Raw genomic sequence first — 19,214 nt, forward strand, 5'->3', positions numbered from 1 at the left:
CACTTGCAAGCAACAGAGTCTCAGTGATAGACTCATTTCATCATTACCCACGTCAGAAGAATGCATCGCTAGGAGGTGGAGCTGCGCAAGTCAGCGCCCTAATTACTTACAGACTGCAGAGGCTCCAGTCCTGGCAGTGGAGGAAGATTTATTGTGGGGACGGATGAAAACAAAGAACAGTTGTGCAAACTTTACGAAGCCACATTATGGGAAATGCCTTTCCCATTTCCCACTGGTAAATGTGCTGGACGCAGTTTCCACAGAGGGATTGAGCTCCATTACCCAACCACATGCAGACTGTGCCCCAGCCCAGCTCACTAGGCTGACCTGGCCTGGCCCAAAGGTGCCCAGGCATTATGTGAAGGCATGATCCGACCTGGGCTGTTCATGGGTCTGAAGAAGAAGGGGTCTGGATTTGGACTGATCTCCTTCCTGGGCCTCAGTGTCCTCATCTGGCTACTGCCACCCCCTCCCATGGACCCACCATACTACCAACACTCTCATGTCACTCTCCTGTTGAGAACTCTCTCCACAGCCCTCAGGGTAGAGTCCAAGTTCCTCATACTGGCCATTAAGGCCCAATTCCAATAGGCTTTTCTGCCCCAGCCCCTGTGCATGTAATTCACTCCAGTCCCAAGAGGACACCTATGTTCTCCTTGCTTCTAGCATTGAACCAGGTAGTGTGGCTGTCAATAAAGCTGTACTGAAAGACTCGCAGGAGGAGGGGATAGAACACAGATGAGCCCAAAGCTCTCTCCTGAGGGAGGGCACAAGTAAGGACTCAATAGATGCTCTGCCCTTTCTCCTGAGCATCCTGGGTCTTGGTTTGTCTAAGGTGATGGAGACCTTGGGGGTTGTCTAGCCCCCCACCCACTTAACAGATGAGGACAGGGTGCTGAGCTCTGTCATTGCAGCTGTCCAAGCAAGACACAGAAAGTCATCTCTAGCTAACCCATCTGCCGTCCAGCAGAGACAGAGCCTATTAATGCTCAGTCGTGAAGTGGACCACTTCCAGGATGTCCCTCTCAGAAAACAGTCTGGACACTTTCTTAGAGTCACTGTTGATTTTATCTGACTTTCTCATTCCAATAAGAGAATCATTTAAATCCCATTTACATTAAATTCAAAAGCTTTTTTTTTCTTTATTGTTTTAAATTCAATTCAGAGGGTTGTCTTTTTACCCTTAATTTTCTTCATGTTCCATGAAGCAATGTTAAGTTCACAAAACTTGGCCAGTATTCCTGTACCCTCAAGTTTGGTGCTCCCAGGAATTCTCATCTCTATGAGAACTTGGGTTTGATGACTTTAAATTTAAAAAAAAGAAACACAGGCTCCTATTTTCAAGCGTCTAACACGCTCCAGGTGCAAGGTAAGTTCTCCAAATATGCGATCTCATTTAATTCTCACTACACGCTCCCCTTTACACACACAGGGAACTGAGACTCAGAGAGGCCATGTGACTTGTTTTGAGGTCACACAGCTTGTTGGGGGGCATAGCAGGGGACCCCGGTGGTTATCCTATGTACTTAGCCTTGGTCCACCCTGGATCACCAACTCCTGGCTCAGGATTTAAATATGATGGATGGGGGGTCAGGGGTGGAGGTGGGAGTCCAGGAGAGCTGCAGGCAGAGGCCTAAAGGCCAGGCACTGCATTCGGGGAGCATGTGGTGAACAAGTTCTATTAGAGAACCTAACCAGGAGGAACACACCTGCGAGGGTAACCTCTCTGTGCTAGGAGGTCCAGGCGGGAGCACTGGACTGGGAGTCAGGAACTCAGGTTGAGCCCAGAGTCACCAACTGGGGCAATGATGCCCCTCTGCAGAGCACTCTGATTTTAAAGACACATAAACTAAGACTTAGGAGTGAAGTGCCTTGTCCAAAGCTGCACAGCTAGTCAGCAGCAGAACTGGGATGAATCTCCAGCTCCATCTATCTCCAGTTCCTCTGCCCTTCCCCAGGCAAGTTATTTCCATCTGGGACCTCAGTCTCCCCTCTGCACCACGGACAGAGGGGAACCTCAGGGCTCTGACCTGATGGCAAGGCTGGAGAACTGGAAGGACACTGACTTCCAGAAAGCCTCTCTTTATTAAGCCCCCTAGGTTTGATTTTTAAAATCCAGGAGAGGAAAGAAAGCATCCCAGTGTAAGCCAAGGTCTGTGGAGCTGGAACCTTGGGGTCGAGAGAGGAAAGGGCATTAGCATCTGTTGGGCCCCTACTGAACACAGTTGAGGGCAACCTCTCAGTACTAGACATTATCCCAATTCACAGCTCAGGAAACTGAGGCTGAGCACAGCCAAGTGACCCATCCATGGTCACAGAGCCAGTCCATAGCAGAGCTGGGACTTAAAGCAGCCTTTTCTGCTCCTTTGGGGACATTCATGACCGAACAGTCACTATTCATTGTAGACTCTCCCCTTTCTCTTTTCCTAATGCAAATTGTCTAGATTAGTCAGAAATATCTGCTCTACATTTACTGTGTGCCACTGTCTGGTATTCCTCAAGGCCTCACAATATTCCTAATACCTCCATTTTACAGACAGGAAAACTGAGGCTCATAGGAGTCAACTTATACTTACACACAATCACAGGCTGATAGGTAGCAAAGCCAGATTTCAAATTCAGGCTTTCTTGCAGAAAAACTTCAAGCACAAGATTAGGGGGTGGACATGACAATCTTTAAGGACACACCAACATCATGATTTCACAGGAAAACTATTCAGGAGGACAGTCTCCAAGCAACCTCACACAGCCTTGGAGCAGACAGGCCAGATGACTACAAGAAAGAGCCTCTGCCCAAGAGAGCAGGCTCAGCTCCTCTACCACCAAGACCAGGAACCAAGCAACATGGGGTCCCCAAGACACTCAGCCATACCAAAAAACACTGTTACACACAGGGACAATATGTGGTAGGAGAGCAGGAGGCACGGAGAAGAGGGGAGCAGAGGAGGGAACGCTGGACTGTGTTGTGAAGGTCAGGCAGGAGTTTGCCAGGCTGGGAAAGGCATTCCAAACAGAGGAACCAGAAAGAGTCAGTGCCCAAAGGATTTAAAGAACATGGAGAATGCAAAGACTCTCTAGGAGTCTGGGAGGAGAGGAAGCTTCAGGGCAGGGAGAAATAAAGCAGGCATCCCAGGGCTACTGTTATCTCACTAGGTGACAATGGGCCAGGATGCCCCTTATCTGGGCTTTGGCTTCCCCATCTAACAATGAGGGTAGAGACAAGGTCTGACATGATCCCAGAGGGATCACTAACGAGGGCTCTTCTGGATGCCAACTTGCAGGCTGCCTTTGCCCAAAACTGTTTTCCTACCCAGACTCTTCCCCGCCTTGGAATGAGAGGCTTGGGCCCCCATTTCCAAAGAGGATGAACTTGGTGATGTGAGCTGGTTGGACCAGCTTTGCCTATCTGGGTTCATTTACAGCAGGATTCACCAGGTAAAGGATTTTAAAATATGTTCCATTTTGTAGTTTTTTGATTTGACCAGAAACCCCAGCCCCCAGGAAGAAAGCTTGTTTTCAGGTGACTTATTTATTTTAAAGATGAAATGTCTTACTCCTAAACTGAGGAGGTGCTCTTTCCTCATGACAGAACAAAAGACCCATCAAGTCAGCAGGCAACAGGATCTCCAGGTGACTGGGGTGCTTACTTCTGGGGAAAAACAATTACATACAAATGTCCATCAGTTTCCCCACTCTATTGAGGGTTCCTCAAGGCGAGGCTGGGTTTGATTCCCTCTGTGACCCTTGGATCCAGCCAGGGGCACGGAGTAGGTACTCAGTGACAGCTTGCTGAAGGAATTTCAGATCTGGGCCTTCTCTTGATATTTGCAAACAGACTGATGATTCTCTGCCAGGAAAGTGGCTTGGGGTCATGGCTAGCACACAGATTCTGGAGTCAGACTGAGACCTGAGTTCAAATGTGACTCCATGGTGCACTTGGGACCCGAACTTGGGCCTGAACTAGACTGCCCTTTCCCCATCTGCAAAATGAGGAAAAATTCTAGTCTGCAGTAATGTTCTAAGGACTGAAATCATGCACGTGGAAGCCCTATATAAATTGAAAAGCCCCCAGCAAGTGTTTCAATAATGTTTCCATCCCGCTTGGCTGACTTGGACAAGGTCATACAGCCAGGCCTCAAGCCCTCCGCTCCTGGCTCGCCTCCCTCCCTCCATCGTCCAGCAATAATATGGCAAGAGTCAAGGGCAGCATTCTTCCCATGACGCCAGAAGTCTCACATCACACTGTCTTCGTCTCTGGACCGCCAGCTCCCAGCACGAGACCTGGCACATAGTGGAGCTTGCCCCTTGGCTGAAGCAAGTGTTTCAGGGACAGGATTCTTTCCTAGTTTGAGAGCCACTTTCCCACAGTCAACCCCCCCCTCAACTTTCAGTTACCAGCCCCTTCAGGAAACTTTCCCTGCCCACTGATGCCTGTTTGTGCTGCAGTCCTGGGCCCCTGTCCACTTTGTGCAAGTCTGTCTGTACATGATGGGGATAGGCCAGCAGACCTGCCTGCTCCTGGATAATTCCCCGGGATGAGCCTTGGCTGTTGAGATGAGCCAGGGTGTCTGCTGGCCTTGACATTTACCCAAACCCACAGGACTGGTCTCGGGACATGGGGTGAGGAGGGGGAGTGTACCCAGTGACTCCACCCATAGAGATTTGAAGAGCAGACGAGTGACTTTACTCTGCTGGAGGAAGAGGCTGGGTGAAGGCTTAAGGCTGGAAGGTAGTGCCCAGGGAACGGTCCAGGCAGCTGAGCTGTTATACAGAGCAAGCAAGTTTGTCTGTGACCATCAGAAACATGCAGCTTCTTCTTCTGTAAAATGGGCATGGTAATTAATGGCTGGGCATAGTATGACTCAGAATGCATTGATTCTCTTCTCCCTCAGGACATTCCATGAGATACAACTGTAGACCCCCAATCAGGCCTCTTTCAGACTCTAACTCACAGCTTGGCTAGGAAGGTCAGCACATCTGGTCGTTATCTAGCCCCTGCAATATGGCAGACTATGTGATCTTGGGAAGTGATTTAGCCTCTGTGGCCTCACAGTTTGGACTACTTTTTTTCTAAAGATGGAATGGGGAATGGCTAGCACTAAGCCAGGATAAAAGTATCTCTGCATCTCAGTAAACAGCAACTCCCTTTACCTCCCCCACCCCTCCCAGCATGCAGAGGTAGAGGGTTGAGGGTTGGGGCAAGGCGAAAAGGGAAAACCAGAAGCCCCAAGATTATGGAGAGTAAGTCAGGGCCAGGTGGGGGGGGGCAAGGCCCTCACAGGGTGTTCAGCCAGGTGGCCAGTGTTCTGAGTCCCTTGGCTAGTTAAGGCCAATGAGAAATGTTCAGCTTTGGACCAGATGTATTTCCCAGATCCTGGGTTCAAGGGCACCTAGGACAGACTGGCAAATAATGAAGAGGGCATCAGAAATGAAGACCAGTGGCTGCCAAAGGAACCTGGGCAGGCTACAGATGTGGCCTGAGACTCCAGCTGCTCATCAGGATTGGGAGGACCTGCACTACAGCATCCTCCCTGGGCCATGGGCCCATGGGTCCATGTGCCTGGTACAGACACCGGCTCAGAGCAGGAGATCTTCAAGTGACTGCAAACAAACACGATGCAAAGAATCAGGGATTCCCTGCAGACACCAGACAGCAGTGCTAGTGACTACCCCTGCAAGAGCACCTGTGCCTGACTGCCCTGTCCACCTCACCAGCAGCAGAGGATTCAGGGACCCAAATCCAGCTGGCTCTTTTGAGCCCTATTTTCTTCATCTGTGAAATAGCCATAAACGATCCAGTCCTAACTCCTAAGGCTACTGTACAAATCTCCTGAGATGATCAATGCGAATGACCAATATGATAGGGAAAGGAAGAGTTAACCAAGCACCTCTCTTATGTCATCTCTTTTAACCCTAAAAACAACTACCCTAAAAGGCAAGTGCTATTACTGCCCCATTTTACAACTGAATATGCTATGGTTCAGAAAGGGTAAGTCACCTGCCTGAAATCACATAGCAGGCAAGTGGCAGAACCAGGCTGGGACCCAGATCCATGGGACTCCAGACCTGGCTTTTCACCTCTGCCCACACCTTCCATGATGTTGTTGGGAAAGTGAAGGATAATGGTCAGAGCCCCTCAGAGGTTCAGAATCTTGCCAAGGATCTGATGTAAATATGCACATGCGCCCAGGTGTTCCTTAGTTATTGTCTGATGTAAATTACGCATGTGCACCCAGGTGTACTGGGTTATGGACTTAAGTGTAAAGGATGAGTGGCTCTAATTCACAGTGCTCCCCTCCACCCCTGGGGGGGGGCGCTGCTACTGCTGCTGGAGGCTGTTGCTGCCAGGCCCCCTGGGACCCTCCGTGAGGCCGCTGCCACCGCCGGACCTGTAAGCTGCTGCTGCCATTGCTGAGGACTGAGTTCGTGTTGTCTACCAATGACTCCCGGGATCTTTTCCAATTACCTAGAGTGGACCTGTGTGTGAGGGGTCTGGTGACCCAGTCTCTACAATAGATTTGAAGGTTCTGAGCCCTAGCCCTGACAATACAAATGGAAACTTAGTATAACTAAAATAACAAAACATTTTGGCTTTAGTTATGAATTGCCTTACTCGACAACTGGCGTAGTCGTGTAGCTGTGCTTATAGCTTTGGTAAAACTCTTCACAAAGGTGAGAGATTTTTTCATTACCATTGTGATTTTATAAGATCCAAGGCTGGAAAAAGCACTGTTTCGCGACGCCTTCCTTTTCTACTCCGCCTCTCTTTTTCTGGATGTGGAGCAAAGCAAACTATAGTCTGCTAATTTCTGCTATCTCAGACAATCAGAATCCCAACCGTCTGGGAGAACCAACCTAAGAAGGCATGAAATTAATCTTTTCAAAGTTAATGTCTTTGAGGCGTCTCATCAGTATTTGGATTGGACATAACCTTGCTATCGTAACGCAGATGAAGCCCCACATTTAATAAGGCTAAGACAACTCGGGTAACATAAGAAACATAACAGGATATTGCAAAGAGATTAGGGAGCTTCCTCTGGACGGCATGGATGGGCCGTGCAGAGGGCAGGGTGGGGGGCCGATGGTGCAGTTTACCCCATGGGGCCCAGCAAGCCCCGGTCCCAGACCTAGCTTAAGGTGCCCAGGCAGAGGGGAGCTGGGCTCCTCTTGGCACACAGAAGCCTGCCTAGTGCCGGGGCAGAGGCTCCACAAGCTAAATTTAAACCAGCTGCAAGGATGGGAGTGTTACAGTTGGATGGGGTGGGGGGAGGCTTACCTCATGAAAGAACTGTGGAAACGGCTGCTGGAAAGATAATAAAAGGATTAACTGCTATTTTAGTGGGCCATTTACTCTTCAATCAAAATGTCTCATCTATTTCCTGTTCTCCAGAGGCTCGGAGTCCAAAATTCCTTTGTCTATTACAGCGCCTGGTAGCAGAGGCCTGTCATGAGAAATTAATAATTTTACAGGGAAGGGAGATTTTATTTATCTGGGTGCAGGCTGGGGCCCGCCCCTTCCCCTGGGTTACCTACTGTGCCAGCATCGCAGCAGGGAGCACTCCCACCCCATGGGAGGAACAGGATGGGCTCAGAGGAGGCGCTGAGAAGGCCTCTGCTCTGGAAAGCTGAGGAGACGGATGCACCCAGCAGGGCTGGCCCTAAGTCCTCAGGGAATAATAGCTCTCACAGAAGGTCTACACAAACAAGAGCATCACAGTTTACAAAGATGTAGGTCCAAAATCCACTCCAGAGGTTACTAGCTGTGTAAACTCAGACAAGTTATTTTTATTACTGTTACTATTATTGTTAGATTCTTAGCCTGTTATTGTTGCTGTTTTTATTGTTTGTCCCTATCTAGCTGTATGATCCAGGGCAAATTATACAACCTCTCTGAGCCTCAGTTTCCTCATCTGTAAATGGAGGGTAGCAGTATCTACCCTACAGGGTTGTGGTGACGACCACGTGGAGTTGCCACTTAGAACAGCACCTGCGCACAGTCAGTGCTCAGAAGCTGTCTGCTGGTATTATCATCACCATCACCTTACACCCCTGAAGAGGCAAGACCAAGTGCTCTCACAGGAGCAAGAGGAAGACCAGCTGGACTCAGCCGAGCCTCTGTTCTTTACCTATAAAAACCCTCAGTTTTACAGTACTCTCGTAAAGACTAAACGCAAGCATGGTGAATGTAGACATGGCTCAGACATCACCTCCTCCATGAAGCTTTCTGAGCCACCCCTTCCCAGGCCTATGCAAACTCCATCCCAGGACCTGTCACTGATCTCCCACCCATCCCCGAGCACAAACGTCCCCAGGGCAAGGATTGTGGCAGGTCCAGGTCTGGGTCCCTGCGGCCAGGCATGAACCAGCTATAAGCCTGTGTTCTGCGGAGTTTGCAGAATCAAATGAGAACCTGGCAGGCTGGCCTGGGAGAGAGAGATCATGGGACTGCACAGAGTAACCCAGGCCCCTCTGACCCCCTTGCTGGGCTTCCATTTAAGCTGGAAAGTGGGCAGAGAAGGCCTAGATCATCTCTAAGGTCCCCAATGTCCAATATGGATACTCCTGGATGCCAGCATTCCATACGGAGGCCCCACTGTGAGAAGGCTACTGACCACACCATGTCGGGGTTCATTCAGGTTGGAGTAGCCTCCACCTAGGCCCCCACAGACACCAGTGGGCTCACCAACAGGAGAGAAGATGTTAAGGAGAACTGAGGTTCAGCAACTGCCAGTTCCAGGGTCTCAGGGAGAGACAGAGGCCTATCTGTCTTCCAGTAGCCCTGGCCTGGACTGTGGGCTCTCTCTGCTGGTCATCTCTTTCCAGGCAGGGCATGTTCCACAAGACCCCAAACTGGGGAACCCCAAAGACTGGCCCAGCCACCAGCCCTCCCTCCAGCATACTCTCAGCTCAAACGCACATGATCAAGTCAAATGTTCAGCCTGCTCAATACAGCCTCTTCCCACCACCCTGTCCATACACCAGGATGCCAACCCCAGGTTCCCTCCTCTTGCCTTGCCTCAGCACAGGCAGCTCAATGCTGCTCATTTGTCTACAGAATGAATCCCTTCTTGTGCTTCAAGACCCAGCCTCCCTGAAGTTGAAGAAGCTGACCCAGACAATGCCCACCTCACAGTCCACAGGCAGATGGGGCTCTAGAGCAAACACGTTGCCCCAGGAGGATGGAGTTTATGCTGATGATTGCCAATGCTTCTGCTCCTTCCTGGCCCCTACAAATGTCCCCCTGAGCTCTGAGCAGAGACACTGAGCCCCTTCCCAGACTGAACGCTCCATGAGGTGGGGCCCAGTGACAGTGACAGCATGAGTGTGGAAGAACTTGACCTTGGCTTGGACCCTGGCTACTGCAGACCAGACACGCTGCTGCCCCAATAGCTGGGAAGACTGAGCTGTGGCCTTGGTGGCTCACGTTTCTCATTGTGCAAACACCCTGAGACCAGCCCTCCACTCCCAGCCATATGCGTGTGTGCCTGTGCTTGTGTATATATGCGTGCTTGTGCACCTCTCTCCCCCTGTACACCTTCGTCTCAAGCCCAGACAGAGCACTGCTGGTGCTGTACAGGGCCTTAGTTACTAACCCTTGGTCTTACCTCAAAGCCTGCCCTGGGAACCCACGGATCTCCAGCCTGATGCCTGTGAGGGCCCAATGCTCACTGGCAGAAGCACAAGCTGCAGGAAGCTTCACAAGGCCCTATGAACCTGGCTGGGGAGGCCGAGTGCTGGAAAGGAGTGTGTTTTCCAAGCCTCCTTTGGCCACCAGTAGGTGGGACATGGAGCATGTGATATAAGAGACGGTTGGCCAAGCCTGTCAACCCCAGAGCACATCTGCATGCAGCACCAAGCCATGCAGCCTGCTCAGGCACACCTAACACCTTAAGGATGGGAACAGGGGGTCTGGTGAGTACAAGGGGCCACTATGCCAAGGTTCCCAGTGATGGGGCACTGCCTGCCTTGACCAGTGGCCACATCCCCAGCATTGATCATGCCCTCCTCAACCACAGGGATCTCAGCCTCCCCTAGGAAAGGAGTCCCAGGTGGCCTCTCCCAGGGCAGTGAGGTGGGTACAGGTCTGCCAGTCGGGCCAGGTGAGGCCGGCAGCTGTGGAAACTCACCATGCACTTGTTGGGCTTCTCGCCTGAGTGCACCCTCATGTGGATGAGCAGCTTGTAGCGGGCGTTGAAGGGCTTGTAGCGGCGCATGCAGCCGGCCCAGAAGCAGGTGAAGTCCTCACCTTTGCGCTGGTCGATGTGGCTCTTCTCAATGTGCCGCACCAGCTCCTCCTGCTGCTCATAGGCCGCACAGCAGTCCACCCAGCGGCACGCCTGCCGGCCGGCCACCACCCTACCCACTAGCCCCAGCCCCAAGCCTCCGAGGCCTGGGCCAGGTGGCAACTGAGGCAGGGGGTAGGGGGGCGGCAGGCCTTGCTGGTGAGGTCCAAAGAACTCTGAGAACTCATCTGCAGGCTCCTGCTTTAGGAAGCCCGCCTTCCTGCAGGCTTCAAATTGCAAACTGCCCTCATGGCTCTCAGTGGATGCCAGTCCAGGCCCGGCCCGCTTGGGAGGCCCCCCCAGATCTAACGGCAGAGGAGGGCTCCGGAGTCCATTTACACAGGTGACCAGAGCCATCTGGGAAGAGCGGATGGCAGGGGTGACATCGGAGGTGGCACAGGGTGAAGAGGAGGTGGAAGAGGTGGGGGGCAGGCCCAAGAGGCAGCAGTGCTTCAGGCCACCCTCAGGGAGGTGGGCCTCAGGCTGGGGGCCCAGGCCAGGGCTGGGTTCGCTGCCCAGAAGGTAGCAGGAAGGTGCAGGGTTGGCAAGGCCTTGGCCTGGGAGGTCCAGTTCTGTGTGCAGGCCGGTGGCTGGTGGGGCCCGGCAGTGGGCAGACAAAGGTGTGCGGGCTTCTGCCATGGCCTGGAAGTCAGGCAGGGACTCCTGCTTGATGTGTTGTGTGGTTGTGAGGCTGCCATTCACGTACGCAGCCTGGGGTCTGGGTGACCTGGAAGACAGAGGCCAGAGAGGTCATGAGAGGGCGCACAATGCACAATGGGGACACTCGGGCAGGAGAGGGAGGCTGAGAGTGAAATGCAGAGAGAGACTGGAGACTGACTGTCTGGAGAGCAAGGAAGAGTGTGGAGGAGAAGGGGAGAGAGGAAGAGGACGGGGCTGAGAGACAGTCAGGAGAAGCAGGGGGTCTGCACAGAAGAACGTGAGGGGAGAACCCCAGGACGAAGGACCATCCCATCCTTTTACCAAAACCTAGCCCAGCCCCCACCCTAGATACCATCCACCCTGCCTCCGAGGCTCTCCTTGGATCCTCCCTGACCCCTCCCCATGGCCACCTAGTGATTTCTGTAGGAAAACGACTAAGGCTGGCATTTTGAGGAAGAACCAAGTCCAGTGTGTTTTAAATTCCATTTACATGTCCCTTAAATCTTTCTTAATTTTTGCAATCTTTCTTAACTTCTAAAAATGTTAGGGCCGGCCCGGTGGCGCACTGGATAGTGCGCCGCTTGGGAAGCGCGGCTGGCGCTCCCGTCCGAGGGTTCGGATCCCACATGCAGACCGGTTCCTGCTCACTGGCTGAGCGAGGCACGGGAGCAACACCGAGGGTTGCAATCCTGTTGCCGGTCCCCGGTCCGGTACGGGGGCAACACTGAGGGTTGCGATCCATTGCCGGACACAGAAAAAAGACAAAAGACAATAAATAAATAAATAAATAAATAATAAAAAAAATAAAAATGTTGATTGTATGAAGTTTTGCCCCAAGCAACCTGTCTTTTCCATAACATCAATGGGTAGGGAATTTGAAGTAGTCATGGTGAGTATCATCTGAAGAGAGATTTCTCAGGGGGTGTCCCAGAATTTTAGGTCCATACATCATGATCGCATGAAACTGCCATTTTGAGGAAAGCTATGGGACAGGCCAGGTTTGAGGCTGGGCTCAGCCATGTCCCAGCTGTGCAAACTTGGCCAGGTAACTTTGCCACTCTGGGCCTCTCTTCTCATCCGTGACATCAGACTCCTCATGACAGTGAGGATGGCATGGACAGGCAAGGGTAGGGATTGCCATGGCAGCTGTCTTCACCACGTAGGTGGTACAAAGGTTCCTAGAGACAGCCTCTCCCAAATGAGGGACATTCCCTCCGCCCACTGCACAAGAGGCCAGGCTTAAGGGAGACAGGTGGTTCCCACACTGAAGTGCTCACCAACCTCAGTGGGGGACCAGGTAAGATACAGACAGAGACACCAGGGCCTGCCTGCCGACAGAGGACTCTGAAAAAGGGAGAGGCCAGGAAGGTGACACTGGGCCAAGAGTCAGAGAAGCTCCCACTGGCTGGCTGGGTAGGACAGGAGGCCTGGTCATGTGCCCGGTGTCTGGCTAGGACACCCCATGCGACCTCACCCCATCTAAGCCTCAGTTTCCTCACCTGTGAAATGAGAACTAAACCTCTCTGCCTCAGAGAGTGGCTGCCAGGATCAAGCAGGAAGGAGATGCCAGGCAAATGGTGCTGTTATGCCACGGTTGTCCTGGGGCTCTGTGCAGCCAGAGCTGGGGGGTCAGCGCCTGTCCCCCTGTTCCCCCAGATGGACTTGCAGCCCCAGCCCCTCCCTCTCTGGCTCCCAGCAGCTGCAGCATCCCAGCTCCGACCACAGAGGGAGAAGAAAAGTCAGAGCCCAGAGGCCCTCAGAGAGCAGGGTCTCCACCCCATCATTACCCAGACGGGGAAAGGAGCCAAGGGCTCAGGGCCTGCCCACTATCTCGCAGCAGCAACCCAGTGACAGGGCCTGCACCGGAACCCCTGCTCCCCTTCTCCTGGGAGTGCGTGTCTTTTCCTGTGTAGGACTGACCTGGGGCTCTTCCTGAATAAAAGTGTGGGGAAGGGCTTTCTGTGTGTTTCTCAACTACACTGAGCAACCCTCCACCTTGCTCACCAGCAACCTCTATTCCCTCCCAAGAACTCTGCTGTTCGGAGCATGGCCACTGGGTGGAATGAGAAGGAGCTTCGATTCCGAGGAAGACAGGAAACACACATCTTCCTGGCCCAGGGCTGGGGACACAGGACGCACAACTGCCAGCAGGAAGCCCTGAGTATCTTAAAACACTGATATAAAAGTTGTCACTTCATGCACCTTAAAAAAAAGAGGCATAGCTGCTTCTTCAGGGGTCACAAACCTTGGGCCTGGCAGGGCTGGACATGGACAGAAAAGGGCAGCCAGGTAAGCATCTGTTTGGAGCAATCCCTTTGAAAACAAAATCAGGTTAAATCAACCAACACAAAGAGGAAAGAACAGCTGCAGCGTTCTGTGACTCAGTTACCTGAAAACTGAATCACACCAGGTGGAAAGGGGGCCTCAGGCTTGGCATGTAACGGCCCTCAATGCCAGCCCTCACTGTCCCTGCGAGGCCTGACAGGTAGGCCTGGTGCTGAGCCCGGCGCACCGCAGGCAGTTCCCATCACTTCCTGAGCAATTGTGAGCCTGGGTGCCTAGATGCCGTGAACAACTACTGAGCAGGCGACGTGCCGGGCACCTTCCCCAGGACCACCTCCTGCAATCTTAACATGGCAGAATGATGTAAGCAGTAAGGATCTGTTGAATGCATGACCAAATTCTTCAAGGGAGATACTACCATCTGTTTTACGCTTATGAAAACTTGAAGCAGCTTGCCCAGGCCCACAGAGGCAGTCAGTGATAGAGCAGGAACTTGAACCTGGATCTGCTGGAATCAGAAGCCTAGGATTTTCCCGCAACACACTATTGCTGGTGCCCGAGCTTCCTCATCTGTAAAGTGATTTAATTTGATGACCTTATGTTTCCTTATGGCTTCAACGTTCTAAATATAAAGGATCAGATATTCTTTTGTCCATCATCCTAGACCCCAGAAAGGAGCTGCGGAAATTGGGATAATCAGTGTTTCTCCAGCAGACATTCAAGGAGAGAGGAGAGTGGTCTCAGACCTCAGCTCAGGGGCTGCAGCCCAGGCTAAGGGTCAGCCATTTCACTCAGTAGGCTTTTCACTCTCTGCTGCATGATGCTGAGGGCACGAGATGTGTCAGAAACTAGGACCCTGCCCTTGAGAAGCTCCTTTTCCACAAAGAAGAGAGCAAGGGGGGCTCTGAAAGCTGAGGCATGAAGATGTGAATGTGTGCGGCCCATTCAGAGCGAAGCCAGGAGGCTGGTGAGGCGCAGGGAGGCCCAGCGGTGGGCAGCCGGGGGCTGAATCATGGGGCCTCCTGACCCTGTTGGGGGCTGGCTTACTCTGCATTTCTATCCTCATTTTACAGGTGAGGAAATGAGGCCCAGAAAAGGCTCAAAGTCTTGCCAAAAGTCACTCAGGGAGACAGCAATGAAGCTAGGACTCTAAATGCCCTTAACAGTACATTCTACTAACCATGGCAGTGGTGGGTAGACACTTGAAGTACAGAAATGACACAATCAAGATATCACTGAAGTTACTTAAATCTCCTCATCACTTGCTGGATGGCCTCAGGCCAGTTACACAGCCTCTCTGGCCTCAGTTTCCCCACCCCATGGTATTGTGGGTCAAGAAAGTTGGGCTGGCCCGGTGGCGCACTGGAGAGTGCGCCACTTGGGAGTGCGGCAGCGCTCCCACCGAGGGTTCGGATCCCATGTGGAGACCGGTTCCCGCTCACTGGCTGAGCGTGGTGCAGGCGCAACACCGAGGGTTGCGATCCCATTACCGGTCAGTAAAAAAGACAAAAAGGAAAAGAAAAAAAAAAGAAAGAAAGTTAATGCATGAAAAATGCATGGCCCAGCATGTGGCCCACAGTAAGCACTGCATGACTGTTGTTCATTAGCATAGGACTGGGCCTCCTGGGACGGGCGAAGTGAGTGAGAGAAGGTGCACATGCAGTAGACGCGCAGCAATTAGGATGAGGACATTTGGCTGCAGGCAAGAGGCTGCGGAGGCACCGATGCGGCAACCCAGGCACTAGATAGGGGCCTGAGATCTGGAGGAAGCAGGAGCAAGAATGGAGAGGAGGGGTCCCAAACACAAGGTAATCCATGGGGGCCGGAGGGTGGGGGTGACAGGATTCAGACTGGGTGCAGAAAGGGGCTGGGGTTCTCTTTTCCTTTAGGAAAATGAAGGAGTCTAAAAGTGCCAGCTCAAATTCAACCACTTTGATAGCAGGAGTAGAAGCAACTTAGGTTGTGCCAGCATAGAATTCTGGAAACAGACTCTCTTGTGCCCTAAATCGCCAAAATGACAAATATTTCTGATAGTTTCTAGCAAAAACAAAATCCCCTTCCTTAACTTTTCCCAGGTTAGCATGCTTCTACCCTGAAGAAGAATGAACTTCTGGAGAAGCTGGACACTGCTGGGGAGCCTCAGTGAATAATCAAGGAGGCAAATGCATTTGACTGACCCTATACAACACACAGCTCAAAGTCTGAAAGATGCTTGCTTCTTGTCATGAACTGAACTGTGCACCACAAAAATCCTTACGTTGCAGCCTTAACCCCCAATGGACTGTTTGGAGACAGAGCCTTGAAAGAAATAATTCAAGCTAAATGAAGTCATAAGGGTGAGGCCTTAATCCAATAGGACTGGTGTCCTTATAAAAGGAGATGAGCCCCATACCAGCCAGCTGCCCCCTACCCTACCCCCAAAATAAGACGAGAACATGTGACATCAAAGCACACGAAACCAAACCTGCCAGCACCTGGAACTTGGACTTCTAGCCTCCAGGACTGTGAGAAAATAAATTTCTGTTGTTTGAGCCACCCAGACTATGGTATTTGTTAGGGCAGCCTAAGAAAACTAAGAAACTAATAAATGAGAAGTCTCACTCATATCAAAGAAAACCACAGGGAATCTAAATTCTCAAAGAAAACTGATTTCGCATGGGAAGAATACACATCCTTCTGTTCAGTAACATCTCCCATGTGGAGCTGCCACTAGAACATGAGTTCCATCAGAGAGATCTCTGCTTCCTTCACCACTGTACCCCCAGCACCTGTCACATGGTAGGCACTCAGCAAATGGCTGGTGATGGAATGAACTGTGAACCAACACCCAGGCTGGTTTTTAGACCCTCTGGTCTGTGAAGAAGGCCTCAGCCCAGCAGCCCTGGCAACAGGGGAGGTCCCTGGGGCTAGGCGGATATTCAAGAAGCCTGTCTGTGATTGACCTCACTGTTAGCAAGCCAAAGTTGCCAAGCCACAGGTGGGAGCCCAGGAGTTTAGCCCAATAAGCATCTGATGAAACACCTGTTCAGAAGTGGACATCACTGGAAATGCGCAAGCACCGAATGCATGGTTACCTGGCAGGGTTCTGTGGGGCGATGGCTTCCTGGGGCATGTGGTGGTGCCAGAGCAAGACTCACCCTCTGCTCCTGAGCAGTTCAGGTTTTGACACTGAACTCTGAACTGGGGTTTCTTTCCCCAACCTACCTCTGAATCTTCCTCTTCTGAAATGACTGATTTTCTGTGAAAAGCCACCTTGGTTTGGGCAACAGGGAAATGCACCTCAATAAAACCATCTTTATGTCTCTCAGAAGGCCTTGGCAAAGCAGAGGTGCAGAGTCGAGGCCAGGCAGCATTCTTTATGCTACCAAGCCCTCTGGAGTCTCAGTTTGCCCATGCAGACTAAGTAAGGTCCTGAGGCCCTTGATCCTTGACCTCTGGGAGTGTCCATAGCAAGCGGCTGATGGGGGATAATGGGCAAAATACCTGTTTCGGTGGGGGAAATGCAGCAGCCTCTCACAGGCTGGGGGGTGACCTCGGGGTGGTGGGGTTCCCACAGGGAGAAACAGGCCCTGGCAGTAGGTGGAGCTGGGGCCCTCGGCAAGGTCCAGGTCCAGCAGGCTCTTCTCTGAGGCTGGGGTGCAGTGGCCGTAGCTCCCATTCACTAGGCAGAGAAAGAAAGGGAGAGAGGAGACAAAGTGAGTGGGATGGCCTGCAGAGGGGGGCGGGAGGGCGGCAGTCACCGGGGTACAGTGTGGCACAGAGCCCCCCAAGCCAACACCAACTGCACCCTGCTATTTTGGAGGCCCCGGGGTACCTCCTTTATTTCCCATAATCACCCAGCAGAATCAGAAATAAAGTCCTCAATTCTCAGGTGTGAATGCACAGGCTCCAGTGGCTATATGACCATTACACAGACACTGGGTACCATGTACCAGACACTATTCTAGGTGCAGGAAATACTGATGAACAAGACAAACTGCTGGTCTCTCAGAACTTACTGCCTGTGATCCTCCTGTGAACCACACTGCACTCACTGGGCAAGGTGCAGGAATGCTTGCAGGATGGGTGGATGCCGAGCTGCTGCCCCCAAGCTGTGGAGAATGGTGCAGCCCCAAAGCTCAGTCTAGGTGTTCTCCAAATGACGTTACACCACAGAGATACAGTGTACAGTTATTTACACCTCTGCACCCGCCACGGTTCTTTCACAGCCCTGCCTTGCCCAGCTGCTGGGTTTTTAGGAAGATTAATTGAGGCAGTAGATGTGAAAGCCCTTGAAAAACTACATAAAGTGTAACAAAAACATTCGGCTTGGTTATTAAAAGCTACTCCTCCTCTCTGGGCCTCAGTTTTCTCATCTACAGATGAGGAAAATTTGGAAACTATCTTCTTAGGCTTTCTGCCCTGGCACTTTACATGGTGATGCTAATAAGAAAAGGGCATGGGATCTGGGGCCCGACAAACCTTGGTGTGAGCCCCTACTCTGCCCCAAACCAACTCCATAACTAGGACAAGTCCCTACACGTGGCTGGCCCTGTTTTCCCTGTGTAAAATGGAGACAGTCACACCGGTTCTCCAGAGATGCGGTGAGGTTTTGAGTGCAGAGATGCCAAGTGCTTAGCACAGTGCTGGAACCTAGCAGGTGCACCAGGAATGAAAAATGTTCTCACTGTGAAAAAGCACTTTGAAAAGTATAAAGTGCCTTACAGATGTAATAAAACATTAATAGGCCCACGTATTGTCCAGGTAAGAAGAGCCTTTTAGACAGCCCACCCCAAGGACCCACCTCCCCCAACCCTAATTCTAGTCGACCCTCAAGGTAGATCCTTCAGCACATGATGATCCCTGTGCTGCAGCCACTCAGTGCTAGCTCACCGAGTACCCATGGCTCTGGCAGGCACCAGGCATTCACCTGCTAAGCACTTTACAGTTTGCAGATGAGAATGCAATGTTCCCAAGGTCCTAGAGCAAGTGAGGGGCTCAGACAAGCTCCAGGTTCCCAGACTCAGGCGAGAGCCTGCTGAGAGGGCTTGGGTGGTGAACCTCTGCTCCATGCCACTTTTCCCGCCTGAGCCCCGGGCCCATTCTGCTGCCAGAGTCACTTGTTCCCGCTGGCCTCAGCTACTGCTTGGCCAGTCCCTTACAAGCTTATTTTTTAATAACTTGGTTGTTTTTTAATTAAAAAGAAATCCCTGGTAACAAATGTAAAGGGCATGAGCTAACGAGAGCAGGCTGCTGCTCATTTAACTCCATCTCTGCTTGGCCGTCTTCACCTTTTCCAAATCGTTTCTGCATGAGATTTTATGGTCCCATTGAGGCAAACCCTGGGAATGGGCCTCAGAAAACTGTGGATAATTTTATGACCATTAATAGCATTTGGAACACAGAGAGCTTAATCATCACATAGGGCTGTTTCACCAGGGTCTTTCTCCCAGAATCTTTGCGGGGGGAAGGGGGGGGCGTGGAGCAGTTCTGAGCTTCCTTCAAGGACCCACCAGGCCCTTTGGGGGCCTCTGGGTTACTTCTCCCCTCCTTCGCTTAGGGGGATGTGTGCAGCAAAGGAAGGTGAGCCCTGGGAAACATCTATTAAGCCCTTTCTCACCAAGCCCCTCAAGTGTCCATCCCTGTAAGGCAGGCTCAGTACAGCCATTTTCCAGATGAAAAAAAGTCAAGGTTTGGGGGCCGGCCCAGTGGCGCACTGGATAGTGCGCTGCTTGGGAAGCGCGGTGGCGCTCCCGCCCGAGGGTTCGGATCCCACATACGAACCGGTTCCCGCTCACTGGCTGAGCGAGGCGCGGGAGCAGCACCGAGGGTTGCAATCCCGTTGCCGGTCCCCGGTCCGGTGCGGGGGCAACACTGAGGGTTGCGATCCGTTGCCGGACACGGAAAAGGACAAAAAAAAAAAAAAAAAAAAAAAAAAAAAGGTTGGGGGAAAAAAGGGGCCGTCCCCAAGGCCCGGGGGGTTAAAAGGGGGGGGAACAATAAAAACCA

General features: G+C 51.9%; 1 protein-coding gene across 1 annotated transcript in view; it reads right to left on the reverse strand.

The window, feature by feature from the left end:
* GLIS1 (GLIS family zinc finger 1) overlaps window positions 1-19,214 on the reverse strand; it is a 234,812-nt gene that overhangs the window by 76,479 nt on the left and 139,119 nt on the right. The window contains exons 2-3 of the mRNA XM_008577259.1: window positions 16,710-16,887; window positions 10,128-11,010 (exon numbers count right to left, since the gene is read on the reverse strand). Of these exons, the coding sequence (XP_008575481.1) occupies window positions 10,128-10,922 (795 nt within the window). The 5' untranslated portion in view covers window positions 10,923-11,010; window positions 16,710-16,887. The remainder of the gene's footprint in view (window positions 1-10,127; window positions 11,011-16,709; window positions 16,888-19,214) is intronic.

Source organism: Galeopterus variegatus, unplaced genomic scaffold (genome assembly GCF_000696425.1).
Source record: "Galeopterus variegatus unplaced genomic scaffold, G_variegatus-3.0.2 Scaffold1472, whole genome shotgun sequence".
NCBI lineage: Eukaryota > Metazoa > Chordata > Mammalia > Dermoptera > Cynocephalidae > Galeopterus > Galeopterus variegatus.